This window comes from Nasonia vitripennis (assembly GCF_009193385.2).
Source record: "Nasonia vitripennis strain AsymCx chromosome 5 unlocalized genomic scaffold, Nvit_psr_1.1 chr5_random0002, whole genome shotgun sequence".
NCBI classification, from domain to species: Eukaryota; Metazoa; Arthropoda; class Insecta; order Hymenoptera; family Pteromalidae; genus Nasonia; species Nasonia vitripennis.
The window spans coordinates 3,048,578-3,064,346 of record NW_022279652.1 but is presented as its reverse complement, the minus strand read 5'-3'; the positions used below and the strand labels follow the sequence as shown (position 1 = coordinate 3,064,346).

Below are 15,769 nucleotides of genomic sequence, written 5' to 3'. Positions count from 1 at the left end.
GTGTGCGTTTGTTCTATACGTATAGATGTTTTTGTGGCCCTGAAAATGGCCGATGGTTTCTATGAAATATAAATTATAATTTTTTATAACCCTTTTTTCGGGTATAGATCCGGTATTTGTAGAGTATTTTTCTGTAATTGATTAGAAGGCGTTTTTTTCTTCCTTCTTTTGGTTTTTCTTATCATAGATGAGTGGCTTATAGCCGGTCTTTTTTGCGCTCTGCTCCTGACCCATCGTGGTTACCTAGTCGTCTCCAAGTGAGACGCGACGCTTATCGGGCGCTATTTATAGCGGTAAAATAATAATTGGAAAGAGAGGGAAAAACGTTACGATCTCCAGATAGGTAAACATTTATTGTCAAAGCCAATTCTCTCGTTTAAATTATCTGTTCTGTTGGTTCTACGAAATGTTTCTAGTTTAGTGTGTCGTTTTTTATAACACTCTCTATAACAGTCTTTTTTTACCCCACTGTCATTTGAGCGCGCTAACGCTAATTTTTCTGCGCATACACCCATCTTGCGCATTGGCTGATTGCCGAATAAGGAGCTTTAATAATAATTGTTGCGGTATAAATAAGGAAAGATGTGATGGTGAATAATAATAAAATGTTTTTTTTTAATGTATTAAAAGTTTATTCAGGAAAGTATATACATGGTGTACGCAAGAGGTTAAATTTTTAGGCAAATTTTACATAATTTAGTACATCTTTTGCGATGAACGGTAAACCGGGCACGAGGATTTCGGATAAGACAATTCTCAAATATTGCTCTTTAAAATTGTCGTTGTTATCGTCGATCATTTTATCCAGTACAAAGCCTTCTATAGCGATGTTATGTCTCGAATAAAACTGTTTAAATTCCTTGAAATCTGTCAAAATGTTCTTAATTGTGGTTCTTCGGCTTCCAGAGCAGTCTTCAAATATTCGAGAACGTAGTCGTAGGTACGGTTTACCTTATCGACTAGAGTTTTCAAAGCATCCAAACTTTAATCGACTAGTGAACTATGTAGACGGAGTCCTTAAAATGTTGGGTGTTGCATTACTATACCCGGTGGGTTGGATGTTTTCATTTTTTTACAAACCGGTTGAGCGATTTCTCCTTCTTCGTCTTCTTCGCTTGGCTGTGTGTTTTTAGGCCTTTCGTCGATTGTGATTGACTTGATGCCGTACGCGGTTGAAAAGTTTAAGTCGTGATTTGTAAGATAGATCTTAACTGGGTGTCCAAATTCGCGATAAAACGAATAAGAATTGTTCAAATAAGCTATTATAGCGTCAAACTGATCTTTTAAAAGAGTCCAGCTGTTTTCGTCAAGAGTTATATTTTTGTACATTGGCCCGTTACTTATGAGTTTAATAACTTGATGATAGTACCCATCACTGTACTCCAGGCCGATGCAGACTCTCTTTGAGTTGGATTTGTTGAGCGCGTAGATCGTCGACAGCAGTAGATTTAGAAATTCAGCAGTCGAATTACGTTTGCTGGGTGTTTAACAGTTCTCCATGGTGAAGCACAAAAAAAATTCACGGTACTATCTCACTTGTAAAAAAAAAGTTGTTATAGCGTACAAGTGCACAGAGAGAGTCTCGATGCTACTATGAAATCTCGCGACCGCTATCGTCTCTTTAATACAATTTTCCCCACTACCCTTTCGTAGTCCAACAGTTATACGGTTGTTGAAAATACGGCGTAAGGACGTTACAAACTGGCCGTTAAAAATAAAAAATAAATCTTTCATCAGAGAAAAGTACGACGGACGACATCCGTCTGTTTAGAAAAGCAAAATTCGTTACTGCTTAATAAAGGAATACATGTGCGTAGGTAGAATGAGAACACATTTATATTACGTTTAATATTTTTCTTTATTCAAGATTACACATACATAAAACACATCTTAATCTAGAGGTGCACGCTTGATTACATAGTCCTGAGCCTAGAGAACACTCATCGGCAAATGTAGACGCTCGCTTACATTTTTTATATTTAAGTTTATTGCGAATCTTTTTATAAAATTTGACGACAAGGGTATCGTTTTGCCCAGTGTCTTGTGAGAATAAGCGGCAAAATGTCCCGAGTCTCGTACCGCAACACATGTGATATAAAAACATAATAGTGTATTGTCCGCAGCAAATCGAGTCGATGCTTTGAAGATTTTTTGTATTCCAGCGAAAATATTTACAGTTCTTACATAGGCGTTCTATATGATGTCTTAATACCGGTGGCAGGCCATAACTGTCGAAATACGTGCCCAATCTATTTTTGTCAATGTAAATAGCTACCCAGTGTGTTCCTGGTTTAGTGTGATCATCGGTGTTACACACTATTGCTGCTGGCGTCATCAGTACCCGCGGTATCCGATCTGCAGCGTAAACCCCGATTGTCCGGGCTTTTAAGCCTTCTAGGGCTGTCATAATCTCGGCCGTATTCATTTTTTATTGTAGATGAATCGGTGCCGTTACTCGCGTATTCGTCGTCGTCGCTGCCGCAGGTGTCTTCGTCGCTGTCGATTTTGTCCACCACGTCCCTTCCTCGAAATTGCACAGTGTTACCTCTTCGAGACCACATAGGCTTTTGAATAGCTTGATAAAACACATCGGTGCCAGTCTCTTGTATTTTTTCCAATATTTCACTGGGCACGTGTGAATGGATCCACTTTTGTAGTATGTGTGCTCTCAAGAGTGCACAGTACGATCTTTTATAGGTGTCTGCCTGATAGCCATGGTAGCAGCAGATCTGCGGACATTTAAAGCGTCTCTGCAGTTCACCGAATCCAGCTGTCGTGTAATCATCGAGATTCTCGACGTTGCGCGTCGTTATAGATTGGACATATCGTGCTTTCTCAAGGCCCTTGACGTATATTCTTTTAGCCGTTCTAGCAAGGTTATACAGGTGATAGTGTAATTTTCGTAATGTTATATCGCCCTCGAACCAGTGTATGTCAAAATGTCGCGCCGCTGCATAGTCGTTGGCGATCCTCAAGGAGCAGGGTAACTCGGTAAATTAGTTCGGTGGCAAAATCACCCAATAAAAAATGACGTGTCCTTGCAGAGAAACTACAGCCACTTCTTTGTGCAAAAACTTGTCTTCTTTGTCCCTGAAGCCCTGAAGTTCTATCACATAATCGTAATCCATGGTGAATGTATAGGGAGCTGCTGCTGCCGACGTCGATCAACTGAGTCGACGATATACAGCGTCAGAACTCTTATACCTTTTTTTTCTTTCTCCCACCACCCAGCCACTTTAGGAATTAAAGTCCGTTATAATTTGTTTATTCAAGTCGATTTCGAGCACGTTGTCAAACTCTGCGTAAACAATGCAGTTTAGCGTTTCCGTTAGAGCTTCGGCGAAACGCACCTCAACCCGTAGAGACCCCGAGCGAACGAAATTCCAATTGCTGGTAAAATGCGCTGACAAATCCGGTGTCAGATCGAAAGCAAACAGGCAAAATCCGTTGGGATAACCGTAACGATCGATATCGAGACCCTCGTTTAGGTAATGTATACCTGTGCCGGAAAAAAACGTATTTTTAACAATTTTATTTTTAACAAAGCTCAGGATGATCCTTGGCGATGTCGTCGATTACATTCAGGCCCGCGCGAACAACTTCTTTGCCGACCGCTTTGGCACCGCGCGCGAGATAAGGTGCTATTCGACGAAAAATCGAGCCCAGAAAGCTTCCAATACCTGAACCTCGTTGGTAAGACACACTTTCGATAATAGTTTCTTCCGACAGCTGTGTCACGAGATTCTCATCGCAAGGTTCTTCGAGTTGTTCGCTTTCCTTGAAGAACAGAAATCGTCGCAGTGCTTGCAAGTAGTTTTTACATTTTTCTTCTTCATTGATAAATTTTTTTGAATTAAGAATCTCATGCATTTCCGCGTCTAGTCGTGATAAGTTATCCCCAGGCGTTTGTACACTGCCCTCGGTTGTTGGTGGTGCTGGTATCGCGTGCTGCTGCTGCTGCTGCTGAACAGTCGTAAGCTGAGCGGTGTTTTGTAAACGCTCGGCCATCGTCTCCGGTACAACAATCATTTTTCTGGCGTGCTCCGTGTTAGTGTAAAATTTTTGAAAAAATCGTGCTGAAAGCGGCTCGAGAAGCAGTGGGAAGAAAAAACCACCGCTCTGAATTATAGTGCGTTTTCGGCGTTTCCAAGTACCTGCGGTAGCTGTTGCGGCTACCTTACCCCGAGCGGCGTTTGGTGGCTCGATCAATTTTCTCAAGACGCGTTTGTGCTTTTTTTAGACGATGTTTTTCGCACTCCTTGATCTCGACTATTCTGTGTAAGACGTTGAGCGCGCACTCGCAGATACACTTGATGAGCTGTTTATCAGCGGTCCGTATCAAGGCATCGCGCTGTTTTGCGTTGGCGTGACAGAGGGCGTTCAAAAGTGCAACGTGTTTTTTTGAAAAATGTTTACCACAAACAATACGTGGATCGATGCTGCTGTTGCAGGATGTTCGTACGGCCATCGTCACAGAGAGACTGCTTTAGTCTCGTTACAATCGGCACATTAAATAATGTTGTGTATCGCACCCTGCATCTATCGTCGAGTCGATTTGCCACGACGAGGCACGTATGCGTATTGCAGCTGATCGTCAGGAAAAACACATGTTCGAAATCGAAAGTCGTCCGGCGTATCGTCTTTTAGATCCAAGAGTAGATAGCTATGGGGGCGACCACATGCATGCATGTAGGCCTCTTGCAGAAATTTCGAGTCTTCGGGATAAACTTGTCGCGCTAGGTACTGGATTTGTGCACGGTCGCGAGGATTCTTGAACAGAAGGATGTAATTCGAATTGAGAGACAAATCACGCTGTAAAAACCTTTGCACCTTTGTAAAAAAGATTCTGACATAGACATATAGTGGATATGTTTTTGTGATGACAGCCACGTACAAATTAATCGAATACGACACTGTTAGAAGATTCACGCATCAAGTCGTCTAAAATTAGCAATTTTTTCTTATCGTTATCGTTGGAATAGTTGCTTGGCTGTGGCAATCCTTCCTGAAACTCTATATTCAAATTACCGGGTATTTTGAATTCGTTCCTATACGTATCTTGCCATTCGCCATAGTAAAATAATACGCGATCAAAGCGCACGTTGCACATTTCAGGCAGATTAGCGAGAAACCGTTTTACGAGTACGGTTTTTCCACACATCGTTGGGCCTGATATGATGCATGTGAACGGACGCTTCCAACGAATATCCATCTTTGTTACTGACAAAAACAAACAACCGTCCACCTGTTTTATTGTCGACGATCCCCGCGATGGCGGCGGCGCGGTCGAGGCACGTCACTGTCAGCTCATCGCGTGCCTCGTTATCAGCTGTTTTCCCGGGCGGGTGGGCGCAAGATAAGCTGAAACGACGCGACCACTGCTCTCTAGCCTACTACACGCGGTGTGATCAGCTGATGATCGGCCGCCGTGGTAATAAGCTGATTTTTGGAGTGATGGGTAATGGTAAATATATTTATATTTTTACTTTTACAGTATAGATAAGAATACATCAAGGTAAGGTTTTTCTTTTATTTTCAATCATATTTATTGAGATGTAGACATATTTTACAATGGATTAGTTATTTTTTATAACCAAAAGGAAAGAACAGTTTTTCGACACATATCGTATTTTTTTAAGAACAACGCTACAAGTTTTGAGCTCGTCGCGAGTCACAACCTCGTGAGTAAGCGTGCGCCTGATTGTTGAAAAATGTACCTTAATTGTACGATTGTCCTTGACGGTGTCGCGATCGTCATTGTCGTTGTCGCTTTTGTCGGCATTTTCACCAAATTCATCGTCAATTAGAGATTTTATGCTGTCAAAATTTATCTTTAAAGAATTATTGTAATTTAGACGTATACCTTTGACTTTACAACATTCTATAGTGGCACCGGCGCCCGGTGTGATTGCCCGAAAAGCGTAAAATTTCGGCGCTGCAGACATCATGGTTTCTATGTACATACCCTCGCCATAACTGCTTAACTCATCCGTCATAGCACCTAAGAGATTACCTATTGGCGGTTCATATTCGGCCGGGTCGTTTTCATTTTTCACAAAAATGCACGAGTCTGTATCGCAGTATAGTAGGCGCGATCCGAGTTTTTCCAAGTAACCATACAGTTCAAGACGTGCCTGCGCCGTTGTGTACGCTGCTATGACGACATTCGTATAGGGTGTCGATGTTACAGCGTCTTCTCTGAATTGCCAATTTACAAACAGAATATCATCATTGATAGGTAAGATGTCGAAAACCTCCTTATCTGTAGTAAATAAAAGCTTCAACAAATTTTCGCGTGATTTGACAACAGTGGTTTGTTTCATATTTGTGCGCTGAACGAATTTACCCCATAAGCTATTTAAACAAAGTTTGGCAACAGCCCGTAATCCAGGATTTTTCTTAATTTTTTCACGATCTAGAACGATACCCTCATCGCGCTCGTACTCGGCTAAATATTGCGCTTTCGCATTTTCGTTGATACACCAGCTGGGCCAGTCGGAGGATTCTTGTTTTATCTTCAAAAATAGATTTACATACTGCGCAATGAGCCCACCTTTCGTACCATCGAAGCGCGTCGTGTCGTACTGCCAAATGATGTATATCTCGCTTATGCGATAACCGAGCTCAACGGCTTTGCGCAGCTCGTCCGCCACCCAAGTACCAGTAAACTCACGATCCGCTATTTGCTCATGATGACAATCTTCGGTGCGCGCCTCGGCGCAACAAGAGCGACATAGCGCAAAGATGAGGCGATCGTGCATTTTAACAGGCAGCAGCGGCATATACAAATTTCGGGGCGGTAAAACTCTGCACTTGACCAAGCCCTCGACACCGTCAAGATTGTTGTAATCATCGCCGATCAATTCGCGACACTCTTCACCTACGAAAATACGCGGATGATCGATTGGGAATTTCCCACGCTTACAGATGTACGGGTACAGCGAACAAATGTCTGTATATTTGATTTTTTCGCCGTCTTTGAGTTTTTAAAAAGGTATGATGTTTTCTGTTCGCCCTCCAAAAATGCATCTCGCGGATTTAAGGTTATTCGACTCATTAGAGGATGATTTTTCACGTAGGAGGCGATCTCTTGGTTTCTCAATTTCACCTCGTCAAACTCGCATTCTATACTACGAATCGTAGCCGCAATCGCGCATTTTTTGCAATTTAAACATTGTGTTTTCGTATGCGGCGTTAAAGGTGTGACCATAAACCAGCGATTTCTCACGCGCTTTATAAAACATTTCGGGCAGTCGTGCATGTAACAATCCTCGTACTCGTATACTATGCCTTTATGCTCTATTTAAAGGTGGTAAAAATTCGTCCACTAGAAAACCCTCGGGTAATCGAAACTCTCGAGCGCGCCCCGCGTGAATGATTTCTCGACGACACTCGCGTTCGCACTGAACCAACCACTCTATAGATTTTTGAGAATGTTTGTCACCTCCGCGATAACCGCTAGCAGGTATAATACCTATAGTCTTATCGCATAAGAAATTTTTTCTGTACACAAGCGAGCAAGCACTTGCTATAGTAGTTGCTTCAACGAATGGACAGATTTTACCCACATTCAGAAATATCTCTCCAAAAGCAACACAGGTGCGTCGCAAAATCTCCACATCCATACGGCAGTATTCTACTATTTCTTTTTGAAAAACAAAAACATAATCACGCCGAGTTTCGTTGTTATACCACGCGTAGAACGCTTGTCGCTCTTTGACAGACATAGAATCTGGCGCGTAAAATCTTTCATCGGGTAGAGGGCCGACGTAATTTTCGTTCTCGGGGATATTAAACAAATGCGGGAAATAGCGCTTTTTCGCGCACGGTGGCAGACCAAAAGTTTCGGGCAATGAACTTAAGCGCATGTGAAAATAATTTAGCCTGTCAATAAATTTGGTACGGCCACATTGTAGCAAAACGATATTTTTTCCATTGAGCACGACACGAGGATTGGCATTTTCACACTCTTCGACTAAATACTTCAAAATAAACTGGGCATCGAAACCACTAGCATTGTGCGCGATGCATATAATACGCTCAAACACCGATTTTTCACGAACGTATAATTCAATGAAATGCTTTATGGCGTTTTGTCGAAAGATGTGTTCGCGTATACCGCAGGTGTCGCAGCGTATTTTCATATCATCGGCGCGTGTCAGACAGTCCGTACACAAATGTTGAACAACGCATAGATTTGGAGTATGCAAACGCGTATCCGCTCGCATTTTATACAGCGTATCTTGTTGTGTTTCAAAATCGTAAAACACGTAAAGGTACTTTTTAGATTCTTTTAGCTGTTTTGGAGCGCGCACAATCTGCATGTAACACGCGGCGTTTGTAGAGTGCTGTGACCGACAAATTTTACAAAATAAAATACCACATTAATGCTTTCCACGATGTATGTGTACGCGCTTCTGACATGTTTGACATATTTTCAACAAATCGCAAATTTTCTTATTTCGCTTTTTATACGACCCCACCGTTTTATGATTCTGAAAACAAGTGTTTCCGAAAAAACTTCTAAAGCAGTCGTTGCACTTAATCAGCTGAATGTCGTCTTTGCTACAACTAGGTGTAACAAAACAACGCGAGCATATCGAGTTACACACGTGTCGATCAACGTACTGATACTTTTTATTACAACGGTCGCAAAGAAATTTACTTTTAGCAGCACCCGTTAAATTTAAAATTGTATCAAAATGATGCACGGTTGCATCGTGACAAATATTAACGACTTTCGGTGATAGAAGATTGTATAACATAAGGCGACCGTCGAAAAAAGGAGCCTCCCTAGAACCAAAAGTTTGACTATCGTACACGACTATCGCTATATTCTTTCGCGCATAATAGTATTGAAATTTTTGAATTTCGCGAAACCCACACCCAGCCGGCGGTATTGTAACGCCAGCTGGCGGGAATCTGCAGCAGTTAACTCTAACGCGCGCTCCTTTTTTTGTAAGGCGCGACGACTGTTACGTATTACAGTCCATGCTTTTTTCGTCGTGTGAGTCGCGTCTTCTTTTAAGTTAACAAAAGCCTCACCAACAACTAATGCTCGCGGCAAGCACAAATTATCAGAATTTAGAATGATGGAAATTAAAGACCGTTGACCCAGCATATTTATACCAAAACTTTTCTTTCGTACAGCCCCAAGCGGCACCTCCACGTACGTAGCTTCAATAGAAAAATTATCGTCTATTTCGAAATTTTCATTGCTCTGCGTTACTCCGCTGACAAGCATCCATAAATCATCCACGAAAAAATTTGCGACTGGCCGTAGGGAAATACCAGTTGAACCGCGCGCGAAATTTTCACTATTTATCGTAACGCCTATCAAATCACTACTGCCCGTCATTGATACTAAATACGCGTGAATATCGCGCATTACTAACTCAAACCACAAAATAGGATCAAAATTTTCAGGCATAGTCTCTAACACACGCATGACTATTCGCACACCATTTACACGAAATCTACGTACATAGTGATTACGCTCTTCTATGATGACAAATCGAACACCTGGACCTTGAATTCCCATATTATTATCGTTTTCTCTAACACTACCCTCGACGCTATCATTATCGCTGTGTACACGTTGCTCGTCACCGCTATGCGCACTTTCCTCACGATGCACACTACTGTCGCTATGTATACTACGCTGCTGCTGCTACGGCTGCTGCTGCTGCAGCTGCGATATCTGCTGCCACTGCTGCTTCGGGTGGTAGAGCTGTTATTATCGCTACTTTGACGACGAGGCCGAAGACGTACCTCTGATCCCCCGCCTATCTCTGTTGGCGTGTTTACAGCAGTATTTATGACTCTTTCGGATGAGTCGAAATCGTCGACACGGTTCTGCATTCGAAACTCCGGCGATATCGAGACACTACAGGCTGCTGTAATAATAGTTTTACAAAAAAATACAAGTCAATTATTTTATATAGCCATTATTTTTATTTATTTTTAAAAACACACATGCGCGAAGTAATACATGTTTTCTTTTGAATTCATTCTTCTATCGGCCCATTAAAACTTTCATGAACACGGTCCAGTAAATCTACGATGTCCGGCGCCGTATACAGTGGAGAATATTCGTCTTCGGCCTGTGTATACAACCATTGCAACTCTTGGGCTCTACGCACTTTGTATATACGATCAATATAAACCTCTAAATTTGACGCGTTGAACCGCTCTATGGAATCGATGCCATTTTCGACTCTTCTTATAACTTTACTTTAAAAAAAAATGGAAAAAAATGTTGTAATAAAATTAAAAATTTACTCAAACTATAAAATATCAGAAATAAAGATTAAACTTACGCTCATTTATCCTATTGTCAAAAGCATCTCTTTCATCGTACCGATGATACGTCATTCGGGCGCGATCGACGATCTGATGATAAAAACACTCGTCCTCTGGGACGGGCCGCGAGTAAAAGTTTTGTATTGCTGCGCGTTGAGCATTGTTTGTAGAGGCTGCCGCTGCTGCTGCTGTAGCTGTGCTATTGGCAGGTTCATCATCTTCGTCACTGCTTTTAGATACTGATCGTGCATCGATAGCACACTGCACAGCTTCGTTCGGCACCGCATAATTACGATGAATCACACGTACCCAATCACTTCTGGGATATGATCGTCCGATAAAAGCCCGATTAGAAGCTTCGACATCTGGAGACGAAAAAAAATCTTCTTCCGAACACGACTCGTCATTCTCGTTATCAGCACGTCGGGTCGAACACGCCTGCGGAGCCCCTATAGACGACGACGGCGTGAAATCAGCGTCATCCTCTCCGCTACTTTCAAGCATCGTAAATCCGCTCAAAATTTCGACTTGATGACCGTCGTTTAAACGCTCTGTCGCGGGAACAGAGGTTGCACACGCACTTGTAGCTGTGTCCTCGTATATGGCACAAGCGCTGATAGACCCGATAAACGTTGGCGTGATCGCGGTACACTCGTACCAGCGCCGTCATCGTCCAAATCGTAAGACAATCTACGTTTTGCAGATCGCAATAGTACCCATCGACTTATAGTGTCGCCGTCGCTGTAATCACTTGAGGACAAAACGGTATAAATTTGCCTATCTTCTTCATCGCCATGATCGTTGTCATCGCGCGTTTCCCTTAGAAAATTTCCGCGCGCTGTAAAACATATTTTATAAGAAATGTGTTGATTTAAAAAAATAATATTACAAAGTTGAGTACTTACCAACATATTCGTCGTATTCGGTCATTAAACACTGCAAAGGAACCATCTGATGTAGATCACGTAGTAAAATTAATTCGGCCGCTGTGCTTACAGCCAAATGATTTCCACGGAATATCAAGCGATACAGGCGAGCAATTTCACGAATAGTACAGCAACTAAGAATCCAACGAAACATTCTTTTTAGATGTACGCAACTCATGCGTCTTAAACGACGACGCCACTCAAAGTCGCACACTCTCCAGATAGCAGTATGATTTGCGCTTAATCGCAACAAATCCACTACACGTTTAATAATACCGCTAAACTTATTTTCAGTAGAGTTTTCCATTATGAACGGTAAATGAAAGAGGTCTTTTCCGTGCACAACACTCATGAAAAGTGACACATACTTCTCGTTATGCTTCGCCTTTTATGTCTAATAGGGAAAATGATTAAAATAAAAACGGATTTCTGTAACACCCCCGCCGAAATCGCCACGCGTATACAGAACACATTCAGCTGCAATGCTAGCGCCATTGCGCCACTACCCCCTTGTATACTCTTACACGACGGACGTCGTTCGCCATCGATATGCGGTTGTAACGTACATATGCCGGTCCCTATAGATAATCATTCGTTAAGGCATTTGTATACATTCCGTGAAAGATGTTTCGGAAAACACGAACATCCTAGCGTGGGCTTAAACAGCATATTACCACCTCAACAGCCGCACACCATGAGTATAGAAAAATATACAGATGTCCCTTCGTCAGGATAACGACAATATTATTTAGACCCACCGTTTTTTTCCAAAGTACACAGCTTCTCGGAGATAAAAAGTTATTCTGCTACGGTGTCTTAAAGGACGAAATTCAGTCAAAAACTTTTCTCCGAACCGTATAGTTCGACACGTAGTTCCGCGTTCAAAGCTTAGGAAAGAAAGTAGAAATGTCCTCTTTCGACAACAGTTTAATCGATCAGGTATGCGCTATGACGGACGCCCAGTACTACCCGGAAGAGTTGGACACCATTCTGCACGAATTGCAGTCCAGGACTGCAACAGAGCCTGCTGCGACTATTACGACTAGTGATGTGCCAGAGCGTGAAATATGTGCTGCGTATTTCGACCCGGATATCATACGGGTGTTGACCGAAGCGATAGGCGATCAGTTCGAAGAAGTGAAAAATTCTCCGAGTAACGACGCGAGTGAAGTGACCGACAGCGACAGTCCAGCGTTCGGCAATGAGCCCACTAGTGCAGTGTCTAATGTATGGTCTGCGCAAATTGGCGATAATTTGTTCCAAGAATTATTCGAAGTGCCAGCCGAGGGTGAGTCTATGGATATATCGTCACCTGCTAACGAGTGTCGTGAATCCGTGTCCGCGATACCTGTCAGTACCGTCATCAACGAAATAAACAGTGATAGTGCCGACGTCGATCTCGCAGCGTATGACGAAGAAATGTTTGGCCTCATGACTGCCGAAATACTCGCCCTGATTCCACCAACTGATTGTGAAGCAGGAGCAGCAGACACAACAGCAGGAGCAACAACAGCAGCCGAAGCAACAACAGCAGGAGCATCCCCAAGAATTGCAGATATTTCAAGATATTCTGCGCATAGATGAAGGTTTGATGCATAATCAGCACACTGATAGTCTGCGTGTACACAAGAAAATGCGCCGCCATCACGAGCGACTATCTTCGGGTGCAGATCAAACATACCGCGCCGACCGTGTCCTTCGCACACAAGCGTTTTACACGTCCAGTTTAGAAATCTTGGAGCCCTTCAAGAAACTAGAACTTGTGCAAACGCTCCAGCGGACAATCAACAGGAGTGTAGCGTGTATTAACACCGCAGTAACGGACTCGTGCTTAAGAAAAGGCCGTGCTTAGATGAAAATGCTGCTATCTGCACTCCACCCTTGATGACGCTTTCGTCATCAAGATTTATCAATAGCATCCGCATCGTAACAGACGGATGTATTGATAAAAAAAACCTACCACGTGTGACGAGAATAGAGGCGTACAGATTGTTGCACGACCTCTGTATGCTACAAGTATGCTGTACCGCATAGTAAGCATAACTTTATTTAATATTTTTTTCTTTATACATAATTTAATAAAAAAATATTTGTTTTATGTTACAGCTGCGCAAGATATTCTGGCTCGTGGTTTCGGAAAGCGGCGCAGGAAAACGTTATGCATGTGGCATGGCGACGCAAATCAGCGCGCTACGAGAGCGATGGCTGGGAGACAACCGTGACCAGTAGGCTGTGGTCGGTGCCGTTCAGCGACCACGTTTTCGATGGCCTGATCACGCGTGAAGATATGGAGAGAATCTTCACACCCGTTGAGGTGAAAAATTTGTGTTTATTTATGTTTTTTTTCCTGAATAAACTTTTAATAAATTTATAAAAAAATACATTTTATTATTATTTACCATAACACCTTTCCTTCATTTATACCGCAACATTTATTAAACCTCCTTCTACGGCCATCAGCCAATAAGCAAGATGGATGTATTCTCTGGAAAATTAGCGTTAATAGAAATCATCGAAACCAAAACATCCATACGTATAGAACAACTAACATTTGAATAAATAAACGAGACGCTGAGTATGTACAACAGATACATATACATGTCAGTCTCAAATAAGGGTATATCCGTTGCATTATCCAAAGTCCACTCAGCAACAGGTACTTCTTATCAGCCCCCGAGAAATCAATAATGATCTACGCCATAACAGCCCCCCAGGCCGAGAGAGAGATAACGAGATAGAGGGGGATGTACGCTGTACCGGCCTAGGCCCTGAAGCCGAGGGGAGGGGGAAAATCAATAACGCCTGTCTCGCTATATGGCCCTTCTTACTACTCTCGCGTAAATCCTCAGGCAGAGGAATGTCCCAATCTCACTTCTGGATCCACAAATCTTGCATCAAGATTTTCGTAGTTACTGTAACTGGCGAAAGCCACCCGAATGGATCGAACAAGCGAGCGATATTGGAGAGAATGGAGCGCTTAGTCGAAGCCTCTGACAGCTCGGCGATATCTGAAACGGAGAATCGAAACTGGTCCTGAGCAGGATTCCAGTGAACGCCGAGTGTTTGACTGATTCATCCATATCGATCTCTTTTGCCGGGCCCTCTCCTGTCTCTGAGGGAAGCAGCTCTGGATGGTTAGCAGCCCATTTGTCGACAGAAATGCCTGCTGAACCTAAGAGCTTTGTAAGCTCGACCCTCTTCTAAACCGCGGTGGAAAGCTCGTCCAATCCAGTGAAAGTATCGTCTACATACGTCTCGGTTTGAGGCATTCAGCACCGAGAGAAAATCGAGCGCCCTCGTCCTCTACTAATTGCTGCAACGTGCGAATAGCTAAAAACGGAGTACTAGCCGTCCCATATGTGACTGTCGTCAAGCGAAAATCGACAGGAGGAGAATCAGCAATAGGAACCCAAACGATCCTCTGAAAGTCCTGATCCTCGCGCTGCACCTTGATCTGCCTAAACATCTTAACTATATCCGCAGTAAACGCAAATAAATATCTACGCCAATTAAGCAAAATCAACTCGAGGTCACTTTGAAGAGGAGCACCTGTAAACAAAAAATGGTTAAGAAACCAGCCATCCCGAGTGCGCCTGGAGGCGTCAAAAACAACCCTAAGCTTCATTTTTGACAATAAATACAGCACTACTGGGTGATGCGGCAAGTACCACGCACCTTCTCGCCGAATCTCCGACTCTGAAACTCGAACCATGTGCCCTAAATCTTCGTACACCTTCAGAAATTCTTGATACGCGTGAGCGACCTTGGGATCTCGAGAAAAGCGACAATGTAACGACTGGAGCGATCCAAGAGCTATTTGCCTTGTCTCACCTGCAACCGAAGGTAATTGAGATTTCAACGGGAGATGAACCTCGTATCGACCCTGCGATAGGAAAACTTAGGAAGAGCGCTGTTAATATCACATTCCGGCTCGTCCACCTCCGGCACGAACTCCTGGTCCTTCTCACTCAGCTCAGTCTTCCACAGTTTTCGTGACTCCGGGTCCATGCGATCGGACAGTCAGAAAACAAACCAAATATCCCAATGATCAACTGGAAGTTTCAAATTAGTCAACGCTCGAACGATCCGCTTGGCCTCGATCAGCGAACGCACCCATTCCAGCAGCCGATTCCTTTCTCATCTGCGGAATTTCTAATTCGCGAAAAAACCGTGAACGCGTTTGTGTACAGATTTTATGCACTACACTTATAGCACGATTATGCGCAATTAAATTTAGAAAACCGCACGAAAAAAACCAATCACTCACTCCTCACCCAGGGCACCATGAATAATAATCTAAAAATGAGTGGAAGAATTCAGAGTGAATTCAGACAAAGGAAAGGGTTTGAGTGAGTGAAGAGTTATTTTATATTAATAAACACGATTTCGCGGTATAAAAAGATACTTGCTATGGCGTAAAAACCCTCACGGTTTAGAGGGAAAAGCCTCAGCAAGTGTAAGCTTTATTGAAAATAAGAAAAAGGAAATTATACAAATTAAAGAAAAGAAAAGTGACTCTAGTAGACAAAATGATACAGAGA

General features: G+C 42.8%; 1 protein-coding gene across 1 annotated transcript; it reads right to left on the bottom strand.

The window, feature by feature from the left end:
- Nucleotides 1-14,472: 14,472 nt before the first annotated feature.
- LOC103318053 lies at nt 14,473-15,236 on the bottom strand. Its single transcript, XM_008219178.1, has 3 exons — nt 15,152-15,236; nt 14,904-15,059; nt 14,473-14,777 (listed from the first exon to the last, which is right to left on the bottom strand). Exons 1-3 carry the CDS (start codon nt 15,234-15,236, stop codon nt 14,473-14,475), a joined length of 546 nt encoding a protein of 181 aa, XP_008217400.1.
- Nucleotides 15,237-15,769: the final 533 nt, after the last annotated feature.

What these genes read in the sequence shown, in the direction of transcription:
- LOC103318053 (XM_008219178.1), bottom strand. Translation starts at nt 15,236, where the DNA reads ATGGACCCGGAGTCACGAAAACTGTGGAAGACTGAGCTGAGTGAGAAG. An exon ending in GGAGGTGGACGAGCCGGAAT is followed by an intron (nt 15,060 to 15,151) that starts GTGATATTAACA and finishes CTTCGGTTGCAG; the next exon opens with GTGAGACAAGGCAAATAGCT. An exon ending in GTCGGAGATTCGGCGAGAAG is followed by an intron (nt 14,778 to 14,903) that starts GTGCGTGGTACT and finishes TTTTGTTTACAG; the next exon opens with GTGCTCCTCTTCAAAGTGAC.